At 49.3% G+C, this 14516-nt stretch overlaps 1 protein-coding gene across 13 annotated transcripts in view; it reads right to left on the bottom strand.

Annotated features, from left to right (window-relative positions):
• The window catches only part of CLEC16A (C-type lectin domain containing 16A), a 200952-nt gene that overhangs the window by 51462 nt on the left and 134974 nt on the right, over positions 1 to 14516 (bottom strand). For all 13 annotated transcript variants that reach the window (XR_003522964.2, XR_003522965.2, XM_027610767.2 and 10 more), the window contains one exon: positions 1562 to 1713. Coding sequence is in view for 11 of the 13 variants with exons in the window: in XM_027610767.2 (XP_027466568.1) it covers positions 1562 to 1713 (152 nt within the window). In the remaining 2 variants the exon portion in view is untranslated. The remainder of the gene's footprint in view (positions 1 to 1561; positions 1714 to 14516) is intronic.

The following is a 14516-nucleotide window of genomic DNA, read 5'->3' as shown; positions in this document are numbered from 1 at the left end:
TTTGAGGTGATGCAAGATAAAGGCATGAGACAGGAGGCAGACGCGAAAGTCAGACGTGCTACAGGAGCTGGGGAAAACGCTAAGAAGCCTCCCCAAGTGAGATGGTTGCTGTTTGTAGGCATTAAATCTGGCACAGACTCTTTGGAAAGAATATCTGCCTTGGAATGTTGCGGTGGGGAATTAGATGAGATATTACACATTTAGAGCGGAGAACCTGGCACACAGTAATGGCCTGACAAATAAATAGTAACTACTGGAAGGCGACCAAAAGGAAAGGTTTATGTGCCTTTCATTGTCTGATGGAGGACATGTATTAATCCTTCGAGGGAGAAAAACACTTTCCTGACACTAAATTCTAAGGGAAATTGATCCTAACTCTAGATAAATAAGAAGCACTAAGTCATCTAATGGGCAACCTCTTACATGGGAGTCCTTTTTTAAGGGAAAGATTCTTCATATAGTTTCTCACATCACCCTCTGTAAAAGACATTTTTTAAGTGGAAAGATCTGGAAAAAGAGGAGGTCGGGGAAATAGCATCTTCAAACATGTGGGCGGCTCCCTAAGAGAGTGGGATGCTGCCAGAAGGTCACACTGTGCAGAGGTGGACATGGGTCAGCCTAAGCAAGACCCTGCCAGTGACCAGAGACTGCCCAGCAAGGAAATGGGCTGCCTCCGAGCAGGGCACGCCTCAGGCTGGGGAGAGCTGGCTGGATGCTCAGGGACTGGGGGTCCTGACAGGGGACAGGAGCTGGAAGGCTGTCTTCAGCACTTCTGGTTCTTCACTCCCTTCAGTTGATGAGCTGGCCTAAGTCACCCATCAGACAGCCACACCTTGAGAAAACCCAAGTCCCAACTTGGTGTTTGGCAGTTTAGAGCCCATCTCTGCTTTCCAGAAAGGGGGTGAGGACAAGGGTACTCTCGTGCATTGCCGGTAGCAACAATCACTTGAGAGAGGAATTTAGCAGCATCTAGGAACACCAAAAATAGGCACACCCCAACTTCTTGATAGCCACGGAGGGAAACCCTTGCTCAAGCAGGAAGGACGGTTCTGTTCATGGCAGCTCTGTTTGTAAAGGTAAAAAGCTGACCACAGCCACAGGGAACTAGCTAACTATGCCTTGTATGGTCATGCAGCAGTTAAAAGAATACTAGTAAGTCTGCATATACTAACATGGTCAGCTCTAAGACATCTGTTGAATGAAAAAAAAAAGTTTAGAACACGTTCAATGTGACACCATAAAACACACACATAGACACCCCCTCTCAAGTATGTGTACACAATGTTTATAAACAGTACATGTAGTTGTATTTATATGTGCATTTGGCAGAGCACCCGCTCTGGAAGGCCCATACTGACAATGCAAGAGAAAGTTTCAGAATTGAGGGTTTGGGTCAAAGAATACTTGACCCTTATCTGTGCAGTATTTCAACTTTTTTTTAATGATAGTCTGTTCACATATTCCTTGTATCCTCAGAAATTAACTGTAGAGATGATTCTTCTGTGTGTGTATGTTTGTACAGCCATTCAAGAAGAGCTTCCAGAGTCCTCAGCCATCATACCTGCAGGAGGCCTGCAAACTTGACGACTCCCCAGCCAAGCCTGGACACATCGGGCTCCACTAAGCTCATCTGGTAAATATCGACAGCCAGGAAGCGCTGGACCATGCCGCCGTCCTTGGTGATCACGGTGCATGCAATCAGGTCGCTGTTGTCTGGGGAGAGGGAGAACAAAATGAGGTGCAGTCTCGTGGCCCAGCCTGATGGAGACAGGCTCGCAGTCAGACTTGCGTTCTGGTGGGCAGCAGAGTTTGGTCAGAGCTGAGGCTCGGAGTCGCATATCCCTGGGATTGAGTCCCTCCTCTGAGTCATACTGGGCAACTTTTTTTTTTTTTTTGGTAACCTTTCTGGGTTTCACATTCCTCATCTGGTAAATGGGGATAATGCCCACCCCTCTCAAAATGATAACTGAATGAAGTACATAAAGCATTAGTACATTTACTGCACATGAGGCGCTCAAACTGTAGCTAAAAAACCAACAAACGGAGAATCCCTGTAACATTTCAGTGCTTCCTTGCAGACAAATGGCGGTTGACAGTTGTGGTGGTATTTGCCTAAATTAAGCGAAGACAGGAAAACAAGAGGCCCCTGCTTGGTTATATAACCATCAAGCTTCCAATCTTGTGTCCGGCACCTTAGAGCCGAGCTTTGCACTGGATGGTGTGTGATCCTGGGCAAGGCATTTGGCCCCCATGAACCACAGTTTTCCGTCTGTAAAATGGGAATAATCTCCCTTCTCTTGAGATGTTTGGTACTTTAAATGAGAACGGATTGGTAAAGCATTTAACATAGAATCCTTACTGTAATCCTTCTCTTACTTGGAAATTACCCCCAAATTCGATATCTAATTTAGTGCCTATCCTTGATGGCTTTGATATCACCAGAATAACACAGGACCATGTAATCTATGGTCTGCTTTGTATTTCCTCCAATGGAATCCTCTGCCCCATGTTTGGAAAAAAAAAAAAAAAAAAGCCAAAACAGGAAACAACCTAAATGTCCCCAAATAGGGGAAAAAGTTAATGATTTTTTCCCCATCACATGCAAAATTATATACCCATTTAAAAAGTATGTTTAACCAAACTGTGAACAGTGGTTGCCTATGGAAAGGGAAGTGAGAACTGATGGTGGGAGTGCATGTATGGGGTGGGGGTATCAATGGGAGAACTTAAATGTTTGTACCATATGCCACTATATTCCTTGAAATTATTTTACAACGAGAAGGTACTCAACATGTACTTTTGAAGTACATATTAAAAGCCAGGGGTCCCTGGCTGGCTCATTCAGTAGAGCACGTGACTCTTGATCTCAGGGCTTTAAGTTCGAGCCCCATGTTGGGTGTAGAGATTACTTAAAAATAAAATCTTTTAGGGGTACCTGGGTGGCTCAGTTGGTTAAAGAGCCGACTCTTGATTTTGGCTCAGGTCATGATCTCGGGGTCCTGGGATAAAGCCCTGTGTTGGGCTCCGTGCTCAGCAGGGAGTCTGCTTAAAGATTCTCTCCCTCTGCCCCTCCCCACTCAAGTGTGTTCTTTCTCTAAAATAAATAAATCTTTTTAAAAAAATGAAGCACATATTAGAAACCCAAGTTAAATCCTATTTACAAATAATTGCAATGACACTGGAAAAGACATGAAAATTTGAAATGAAGAAGGATAAAAACTGTATTATTGTGATTTTGCTATGTTAAAAAAAAAAGTATTCCCACAAAGAAAATACAAGTGCAGAAAATAAAACTGAAACATTAGAAGAACTTTCTGATTAGAAGAATGGTACGTGGGCTTTTTTTTGAAGCAGCTTTACTGAGTTATAATTTATATACCATAAAATGCACCCATTTTTAAGTGTACAGTTGGAGATTTGGCAAATTTACAGCTGTGCATCACTGAATTCCAGCTGTGGGACATCTGTGTCACCCCAGTGAGTTCTATCGAGAGCGCTGTAACCAAGTATTTGACTTAAATGGATTGGTGGTGGGTGGGTGGGGGAGGGGAGGGAAGGTAACACAGTAGAAATCCTGGCCCCAAACGCAGGTGATGACAAACCTGGGCTCAGGTATTCCCCAAGGATTCCCCCCCCCATTTTTACTTTTCCTTCAGATCTACAGGGGATAGGTAAGTCTCCTCTCTCGGCACTACCTCCCCCAATACAGCTCAGTTTAACGCTCTGAAGGCTAATCTGTTTGGGATTGTGGTTTCATGGGGATGTTTTCCGGTGTACCCTCTGGGCTCTTAAGGGCTTCATGCTTCTGTGTGTTCTCCCCGAGGCAAGCCCATCTAGGATGGCCAGCAGCCCCGTGGCAAACACCAGCACCAGGCAGGATTAACTCTCTGGGTGGTGCTTTCTTCTTATTCTGTGGCAGGAATCTTCCTCCCTTTCCCAACGACCCAGCCAAGGATCTTAAAAGATTTCTAAAAATTATGTCATCCAGAATGTCCAGTGAGTGCCCTACTGGAAGAAAGGTAGCGCTCTGTATTCAGAAGTGAAGCCAGCCTCTTCACTCTTACCAGCATGTTCTCTGGGGTTTATTCTCTTTACTCTCTGGTTTATTCTCTTTACTCAGTACTTAAAACATTTTCCTCAATGACAATCTTTTACCTTTTTAAATAGAAAACAAAACTATAAAGGATGCTTTTTCTTTCCTTTTTCCATTTCTCTCCCCTGCTCCTCACCTTCCCCTCTCTAAGCAGGCCTCCTAGGATTTCTTCTCTCTTCCCATTGATAGAAGATACGCCCCTGAGGGTGTGATCAGGGAAGGTAGGAAGGCCAGGGGTGTAGGTGTCAATAGGGTTTGTAGGTAGGCAACCCCCTCATAAAGCCCGGGGACCTTAAAGGCTTCGGGGGGGGGGGGGGGGAAGACCCACCATCTCCATCACTAAGAACAAAAAAGGAAGGACAAAACCCCAAAGTGGAACAACTTTCAGAAATGCAATTGAGAATCAAACCCCCATGAGGGATTTCATAAGAAAACGAAAATGCAAGCGTCCCCAGGGAGCAGTCCCCAGGGAGCAGGAAGGGAGCCTCTGGCTTTTCAGAAGCTTTGGGGCAGTTGGCGGGGTGGGGGGGTGGGGGGGGTGGGGCTTTCTCCTGGGAGACCAGGGGGAAACAAAGGAGGCTTCCTCCTGGGAAACCAGGGAATTGTCCTAGGCACTGTCCTAGGGAATGCTGGTGGCGGGGGCGGTGCTCATCTGTGGGCCTCTCGGTGTCATCTCTGGGGAACTCCTTCCCACCTCAGCCCTCAGCTGCTCCAAGGCTGGCTATGGACGTTCCCTGTGTGGAGCCCTGGGGACAGGGGCTGTCTGCTCATCTCTGGACGGCCACAGTGTTTTGGGTGGAGGAGGACCCAAGGGAGAGCTGCTGAACAGAACCCAGTCCCACCCACAGTCTAGTGCTATGCCAGGCGCCCTGGATTTCACTCCAAGACAGAGAAGCCAGGCCAGTGCTGAGGTACCAGGAGGGACGTGGGGACAAGGGGAGGACTGTCATGGTGTGAGGGCCTCATGAGCCCCTCTGCCCGACTCCCAGGAGTGGCCTGTGGCCTGCACACTGGCACTGCCCAGATCCCGCTGCCCAGCGAATCTGCAGGGTCCCTCCCCCATCAACTTCACTTCAAAAGGGGTAGGGCCTAGGATTCTGGTTTAAAAATTTACAGAAAATTGCCAGAAGACAATATAGGAGAATATCCATGTGTTCTCAGAGGCAGGGAAGGGTTTCTTTAAAAAGAAGTAAGAATCAACACATACAAAAAAATAAATACGAGACTGCGAAACTGATCACATCAAAATTGAAACTTAACGCATATGTAACAAATGACTTTACAGACTCAGTGAAATAACTGGAAAATATCTCTAAGAGCCAAAGATCTCGCAGTAAACGTGAAGGACTCCCACAGGCCATTCACAGATAAGAGAATGGAGACAGCCAATGAACACACACAAAAGTGCTCAACCTCACGAGAAAACAGGAAAAAATTCAAACAAGATCTCAACCTTCTACCCGTCGACTGGGAAAAAGAAGGGTGTTGGTGAGGACACAAAGAAGCTGACATTCTCAAACACTGCCGGCAGGAGAATAAGCTAACATAGCCACTTTGAAGGGTACATTAGCATTGTTTACTTAAACTGAAACTTTCACACCATATGACCTGGCAAGTGTTATGTTCCCAAGAAAACACACACAAGGGCCAAGAGACGTGAACAAGGATGTTGACAGCAGGATTTGGGGTCTACAGGGACCCAAATCTCCCACAACAAGGGAAAGCCTAAAACAAAACAAAACAAAACAAAAACACACATGTCCATTCAGTGCAAAACCAGCGACAACAAGGAATGACTTAGATCTCTGGCTATTTCAACACGATGAAGCCTCAAGGATACACTGTGGAGTGGAAAAAGCAAGTTGCAGTATGACATGCGCAGTAGAACGCAATTTGTATAAAATCAAGCCTCACAGAACCAGGCTGTCTATTTTGTATGGGTTCCTGCATGTGGGTGTAAAAGAGAAAGTTAAGAAAATGTCCGGCAGGGTACACGGTGATCGCCTTTTTGGAGGGGATGAGGTGGGATTAAAGGTGAGGGGGGGTCAAGGTCATGAGAGTTTAAAAGCAATGTTCTGATTTTTCAAAGGAAAAGGAGGTGTGTTATCTGTGCACTTACAATTAAACAAAGAGAAAAGTGAATTTCTTTCCACACTCCTACACAAAGGGCCTCAGGTCCTTCTGGGGCCCAGCAGGGCTGGGAAGCAGCACCGGGCTGAGCTGTTGGCCAGCCGGCTCTGCCTGATCTGGAAGGCGGTGGCCATCTTCACGAACAGGGCGACGGCAGGAAGCTGGGTCTCTCCAACAGCATCTCTTGGTACACAGGCATGCACATTTCCAAACTGGCCAGACGTGTGTGAGCTGAAAAGCTCTGGCAGCAGGTTCAGCAGACCTGTGGGGGTCAGGCATTGTCCTAGGGAGCCTGACTGGGAAGAGTGGGGCTTGGGCCTACCTCAAGGGGCTCGGGCCGTAGGACACCACGCAGACCAAGTCTCCACACCCTATAGGCAGGAGCAGGTGGGATGGCAGATGTCTCCGTCACACCCCAGGACCCCAGAGGTGTGGCATGCCTCCCAGTGGAGCCTCACTCCAAGGAGAGAGGACACGTCCCTACTACTCCCCCAGCACTGCCTTTTGTTTCATTTATTTGAAAGGGAGAAGATTTGCCATTTTATTTTATTTGAAAGTATTTAGATTGTCATTCTCTTTGAATGCACAACACACTCCTATGCTCCCATTTAAGAAGGTGTGACATTTTTTACAGTGGGTGATAAGTCTCCCCTGTTGTCCCCGCCAGAGGCCACTACCATCCGGTTTCTTGGCATCCATCCCCTGTGCATTTCTAAGTGGAGCTATGTTCTCCCCGCCTTGCCTATCAACAAAGGGTAGCATGCCACCCGCTCTGCCTTGTGCTTTTTAGCCACCTAACCGTGCGTCTTGGTGACATATTTGCACACAGACCTGCCTCACTCTTGGTCACAGCTGCACTCTCTCCCACTGGAGGGATGACTCTCAGCGACAGAACAGCTCCCCAGCTGAGGGCTACTCAGGTTAAGCTTTTGCTGCAAGAGACAAAGGAACCATCTTGTTTGTACACGCATGTGACAGTAAATCTATGGCAGCAAAGTAGGGCTTGTGCTTACTTCTTCTCTTGAAAGCACTCACGTTTTGCTAAAATAAATTTATCTTAAAAGAAAATGTCGTGGGCGCCTGGGTGGCTCAGTTGGTTAAGCGACTGCCTTCGACTCAGGTCATGATCCTGGAGTCCCGGGGTCGAGTCCCACATCGGGCTCCCTGCTGAGCAGGGAGTCTGCTTCTCCCTCTGAACCTCTTCCCTCTCATGCTCTCTATCTCTCATTCTCTCTCTCTCAAATAAATAAATAAAATCTTTAAAAAAAAAAAAAAAGTCGTATCATGACCAGGAATGAAAAACCAGAATTAATTACTATTAATAAAATGACCATGAAAACAGATTAAGAAGACCCTCTCTGTTTTAAACGGTCTTTAAACTAGCCGAAAGCAGACTCTTTTGACAAAAAGAGAGAACCAAGAGTTAGAGAAGTTCTAAGACAAACCAGAGCCAATCTGAGGCCTCCCTGATATAATCGAAAGGATCAGAGAGGAACTGAAATGGGTTTTCTTATGGACCACTCTTTCCAAAGATGGCCAGAGCAGTTATCTCCCGCCTTACGCGCTCTTCCCATCGAGTGCTGGGGTCCTATCTCCTGGAACCTTGGTGGGCCTCTGTGATTGCCTGGACTAACGGAGTACAGTCGATGTGATCCTATGTGGTTTCTGAGGCAAGGTCACCAAATGCTCTTGGAACCAACACCCACCATGCCGTACCGAAGCCCAAGGAGCCACGGAGACACGCGCAGGGACAAAGCAAGACCTCAGGCCCAACTTGCCAGTCCCCAGTTGATGCCACGTGGAGCAGAGATGTGCCGCCGCCGAGCCCCACTGGGCAAATTAATAGATCTGTGACTAAAATGAATGACTCTAGATATTCTAAGGCACTACATTTTAGGGTGGTTACTCGGTGATTGAGAACTGCAAAAGTGACTGTTGCAATTTACTGTACTTCAGTGCTGTACCCAGGCACACCTGAAATGTTAAATTCTTCCAGCACCACGTCATGGAAGACTAATCTGGAGAAAGAGCTCAGGGCTGGCCATCTGGAATGCAGAAAAGGTTCTGCAGTGTTTTGTGGGAAGAAGGGAAAGGAAAGGCAGCCATTTTCCAACAACAGGTTAAGGCGTTGACAGCGAGGAGCAGAAAAGGAACAAGCATGAAGGAGCCACCTTACCATGAAGTGCAGACTCGGGAAAAGCATCCCGGGCTTGCAGCCACGGGACCCAGGTTTAAATTCCAACTCTGGTACTAACAACGTTGTGACCCTAAAGCCACTCCCCTTTCAGGGTCCTGGATTCCTCCCTTATGAAACTGAGACCCGAGCCCAGCGGGGCCGTCGAGCGGCCTGGAGAGAGGCCTGGAGCCATGCCACTTGCAGAACCCAGGGTGCACCATGGAGCACAAGCTGTGTGGCCCTCCCCAGCAGTGTTTGGGGCTTGGCACCACCCTTTCTGGAGCCACGACTCTCTACTCAGAGCCCTTCTGCCTGGGGCAAAGTCATGCTTTCTGAATGCAGGCTCTAGACTAAGCAAGGCTCTTCAGAGGGAGAAAATGAATTGGTTGTTTCTCAGAACTCCTGTGGGGTCATAGGTAGGGGAGCTACACAGGCCCGTGGCCTCTCCGAGGGGCCCCTGCCCTGACCCCTCATCCATGGTTGTCCCACCCACCTCGTCCCTCTCCACCACATTGATGCAACGACGCAACTCACCCCCGACTGTGCCCCAATGCCCACCAGGCCCCAACATCCCGTCCACCCCTGCCTTCCTGGTTGAGGCCTGCTCCCTACCTAGACGTAAGGCCCCGGAAGGCAGGGCCCCGGCCGGTCACTTCACTGCTGTACCCCCAGGAGGGTTCTGGGCAGCACCAGGCGCAGAAGTATCTAGCAACGAGATGGAGCGACGCTAATGTCTTCTGGTCCTCCCGTGTGGAGGCAGAGGACTTCCCAACCACTGTCATTCCAGCCCCCGGGGCTGTGGCCTTCCTCCACGGCTCCCTCTGACAGGCTATAGCTCATTACTGAGCGATAAATGGGGCTGATTGACTTTTGCTGGATTTAAATAATCCCTTCATAATAAAATATGGATGCCAATACCGTAATTTAATTCTTGGCGTTGGTGGCTCCAAATGCATTTAGAAGCGAAGCCTTTATCCTTACAGTGGGATTTCTAGGCCAGCTGAATTTCCAGAGCTTTGAAATCCGATACTCTGGGCTTTAGGGTCAATTCTTGGAACACCACCACAGCTGGAGTTTAGATTAGCAACTCTGTAACACTACCAAGCCCAGTCTCCCAGGTGCATGGTGTCAACCAGAGGTCAGGAAGGGCTTAGAACAGGGAACCCGGATTCCTTGAGAAAGATAGGCCACCCTGGGATTCCTAGATACTGGGCCCATCGTGAGACTTCACAGCTGACAGGAGACCAGGATTTCTTTGTGCACAGAAAGCCACATAACTGCTTTTGCAAGGAACGTGTGGTTCTGCTCCCTCTGTACGTCCAAGCGAGGGCTGACTTTCTATTCCAGGATCTGTACGTGTGCCCCGGGTTAGTGAGGGAGAAACTGTACCGGCCCGTGGGCGCTCGCAGAGCTAGCTAAGACAGCGGGATCCTGGACTCTCCCTGCAGTTGGTGGCTCTGTCCAGTGGGGATTTGGTGTCACAGCAGGCTTTGGTTCTCTACAACCACATGCTGAAAGATTGTTGGCGTACAGCTGGGTTTTTGGATAAAGGAGTCTTTGGATAAGGGATCCCAGTTTTATGACTGCAGCTGGCACCCTAACAACCTGTATGGAGTGCTTCTATATGCCAGGTGCTGAAGTCCCACGTTCCCGGGATCCTGTAAGGTGGGATCACTGATCGCACAGGACACAAATGCGGGACAGCAAGTAACACCCAAGGACACAGAACTGATAATGACACAGTGAGACAGGAATCTGGAGCGCACATGTGACCTGAACAAGCTGATTGTAACCTGGGGTCTAGTTGTCCGGTTGGAGCCCAAGAGAGGACCGACCCCCGTTTTCCCCCAGAGAAGGGGGTGCGCCTGACCTGGGCTAGCTCTTGAGGACGCAGGATGCCGGCTGGCCCTGGCAGGGGGAGAGTTAAATGGCCCGAGTTCTCAATAGGCAGGCCCCAGGGGTTCTGATCTCATGGTGGCTGACTTGGCTCCTGGACTGTCCTTGCCAAGTTTCCCCCGCACCGGCACTTGGAGGCCCCCTCCAGTGGCAGACCTAGGCCCTTCTCTAGCTTGGGGAAAAGCTGTTTCTCTTCGACCCTTGAGGGTTCCCCTTCTTGGCACGGAGGGCAGATTCAGGCTACGTGTTCGTGCCTCCCCTCAGGCTCTGTTCAGGAGCAGGGATATGGGGAGAGCAAGGCAGGCCGAGCCCAGGGGCTCCTGGAGCGTCCAGACTCATAGACAGATGGCAGCCCTTTGGAGCTGTCTGACACTCTGGGAATTGGCCTGAGACGCAGAAGGTACTCTGTGGCAGTGAATAAAGCTCTGACAGTGGGCTCCAGGGAAAGCCAGCCTGGCACGGCTCCCTAATGACAGAATGCAACCGAGGGGAGAGGCCATAACTGGCCAGTAAGGCACGGCTGGGAAGCGACTGATGACTCATCAGGCTCCATTTGGCTCTCTGGGGGCGCTGGGGGCAGAGGCAGGCAGCCGCATGGCGAGGCGGTCAATCCAAAGCCCGGTGGGAAAGAGCAACCCATCTCCCAAACGCCACCACTCCATCAACGTCCACTACCAAAATGACAATGATAGCCGTCTTGGAGTGAAAGAAAGTTACTCACACAAGTTTCCTCGGGAGCCACCCCGAGGGCTTTAAAAAGGGGGTCTTGTCCTGGGGAGACAGGGACCACGCCCTGGTAATTTCTACGGACCCACGCGAGGAGGATGGTCTTGCACCAGCAACCCCAGCCCTTCTCGAGCCTGATGCACGCCAGGGGGAGACTCCAGGCACGGCCCGTGACGTTCTTTAGTCCGAACAGGAACGAGACTCAATTGCTCCCACTTAGGGTGCAAACAAGCACACTCAATTAGGTTGGCTGTTTCTCCTGACAGTCAGATCAATCTTTTGAAGAAAATTAAGTAACCATTTCTCCATCAACCCATGGACAGCTTATGGGTTATTTGCTCCAAGTAGCAATCAATTACTTTGTCTTCTTTGAAGCTCCCTAAAGCTTTCCTTCCCAGCACAGCTTGGGGGCCGTTGTAAAGTGCGAGGCTTCCTGGATGGAGAGCAGGTCTTGGCACATTTCTACTGCCAGGCATAAGAGTCAGCTCCCTCCAAGAGGAAAGGGGAAAAAAAATGTACTGGTGCTGGTCCTTGGGAACAGTAATCAGGGACACAGATACTAGGACATGTGCTGGAATCTGTGACCTAGTGCTGGCTCCAGGATTTCTAGAAACCCTAGAATGGGCTCCTCTGCCACTTTCCAGTTGTGATGACCCTGGGCGCGTGCCTTTGCTTCAGTTGCCTCATCTGTAGACCAGGGTAACGGAACGACTTTATAGCTCTACTTCGTGCTCTGTGTGCTGATGTGTTTAGGGAGAAGGGTACTGATGTCTGCAATTTACTTTACTTTGTAATGCATCAAAAAAAAAAAAAAAAAAAGAAAGAAAAAAAGGGTTGATGGGTGGAGTAGATAGGTGATAAAACGAGTGGAGGAAAATGTGAGCAGGAGAATGCTGGTGTTAGATATAGCAGAAGGCTGGTCGCTGTACAATTCATTCAACTCGGTGGTATGCTTGACTTCTTTCAAAATAAAATCATGGGGGGGAAACGGACCTATTAGGGTTGTCAGGAAAGTCACACAAGCCCACCTCAGTGCCCGTGACACTGGGGGCCAGGCAAACAGTGTCTGCAAGGCGATTATTCACTCTGACCTTCTGTAGATCACACCTTGTGTGATTACTGCAGGATCTCCTCACTGTAAAAACCTGTTTGGCTCCCGAGTTTGAACAGCGGGAGTTTAACGGGAAGAGTTTGTACCGAGGGTTACCTATGGCGCTCTCTCTAGCGATTCTTAATCTTGCAGAATCTTAACATCGCCCCGTGGATTCCAGGGCCAGCAAGGACGCTACATGGGTGCTGACTTTGTTGGTCTGGGTGGGTAAGTCTGTGATGTGTTCATGCGGCAATTATTCAAGCAATGAAGGGTCAGCGTCTTGGTGCCTGTCAATGACCAACTGGAGGGAAGGTATTGGTGCCATTTTCAGACAGGGAAGCCTATGGCTTGGGGAGGCCAGCCCTCTGTCTCAGGTGCCCACAGGCTAGGGACAGTGCTGAGCGTGGGCTCAGTGCCATCTGCTTCCAGAAGAGGGGTTTTCCATGGTTACTTCCTCTTGCCTGAAAAGCACATGCCATGTCTAGTAAAATAATGTGACCTATTTTCACAAAGTGGCCAAGAAAACCCATCACATGTCTTCATCTCCCCCCACCCCCTTGAGAATTTCAAGAGTCTTTGTTCTTGGGAGAACAAAGAGTAAGAGTTTGATGTTTCTTGTTCCCTCCCGTCTAGATGTGTGCGGGGCAGCTCCCTGTGACTGGCCCAGTCCACATGAGGACTTTCTTGCCACTTGCCAAAGCTTTATTCCCCGGTCCTTCTTTGTACTAAACAAAGTTCACAGACAGACAACTTGGCGAAAATGTAATTACCAGAAACAGAATCCCAATGAGCAGCAATTCCAAGTAGAGCGTGGCATATCCCCTTATCAAGTGACACGCAGGCTGCCACCAGAGGTACAGTGATCTGATCTTTATAATGCCTTGGTGACCACACTTACCTCTACACCCGCTCTCCCCGGAATGCCACATTTGCATAGCACATTGCATAATTTCCTCTCTGCAAATGGCCCTGTTTAGCATGAGTAAATAAAGTTACCTAACTCTGAGGCAGCTGAATGGAATATTTGAGATTTCCAAGAAAAGATTTGAATACCGAAGCTCTTCACTATGCAAGGCAAGATAGACTAACACAGAATTGGCTTCTGACTTTCGGTATGGCTCCCTCCTTCCTGCTACTCAGCAGCCTGGCAGCTGATGAAGGAGCCCATGTGCCCCCCCCCCCCCATGATTTCTCTGCTCTGGGCCCCTCCACAGGATGTGGTCAGGTTGACCTGGGCTCGAATCAAGGCTCTGCCTTTCCCTTCCTTCTGCTGTTCCCCCACCCGCCTCTTCACCCAGTATTTGCCTGGTAGCTACGAGGTACCAGGCACTGGGTTATCTATCCCTGTGGAGGGCTGAAGGAGGTAGACACATGCCTGCCCTGGGTGACTTTGAGCCTCAGTTTTTCTCCTCATCTGAAAAAGAGGCTCACCACTTATTTCATAGGGATCCTGTGAGGCGCATGGGAGATGAGGTACAGAAAAGTCTTGTGATTTTTCTCTATGAACCACTGTGTGGGTGCATCATTCTCCCCCCAGATAGAAAGTTCTTGAAGATAGGACCAAATCTTCTCTTTCCCTTGATACTTCATCAGGAAAATGCAGAAGGGTACAGCTCCTGGCCCAGTGGATTCCCCCTCCTTAGGCTGGGGGGAGAGGGGGTCCTCCTGGCAGAAAACAGGAGCTAGAGCCTTTTCCCCAAGTATGAAAACCTGGGGGCTTTATATTGTTAACGCTAGGGAAGGCATCTGGGGGGCATCCGTGCACCCAGAGATGCTGGCGAGACTTTAGGGAACTCTTCCAGTCAATGGCTCTGAGCTTGACCTTCAAGGCCCTTCTTGGGTGGGGAATGTTCTCTCTTGATAACATCCAACCCAGACCCTGGATCCAACCAGGCCAGTAGTGGAAGGAAAAAAAATGGATTTTGTAGATAGAATCATTTATACCCACTTTCCCCTTCAGGGTCTCAGATTTTTCATTCAAACATTTCTGGGGCACTTTTCCTCCACACTAGATCCTGTGCTTGACAAAGGGGGCCACGGAGATGGGCAAGACTTGCCCCTCGGGAGCTCTTGCTCAGTGTGGGGAGACCAAGTGACAACTGACAAAGGCCATGGCAGGGGAAGAAAGGCTGCAGAAGGCCAGAAGAGGGGCGCCAACACAGCCCAGGCGTCAGGGAAGGCTTCCTGCAGGAGGTGGCATTTTAACTGAATTCTGAAAGAAGCCAGAAATTGGCCAGGTCTTTCAGGCCAGATCAAGCCGTTGCCCCTCTCTGGAGGGCTTGCAGGCTCCTCTGATACTTTCTGACCCTTCCCAGCCCGGGAAGCTATTTTCCGCTAATCCTTTGGGGTTTCCAGGCTCTGCATTATTTTGGCTGGAATGGCATGCATTTCTCTGCCTATCA

The sequence above is a fragment of the Zalophus californianus genome, chromosome 10, assembly GCF_009762305.2.
Source record: "Zalophus californianus isolate mZalCal1 chromosome 10, mZalCal1.pri.v2, whole genome shotgun sequence".
Classification (NCBI taxonomy): Eukaryota; Metazoa; Chordata; class Mammalia; order Carnivora; family Otariidae; genus Zalophus; species Zalophus californianus.
This window is presented reverse-complemented; position numbering and strand designations above follow the sequence as displayed.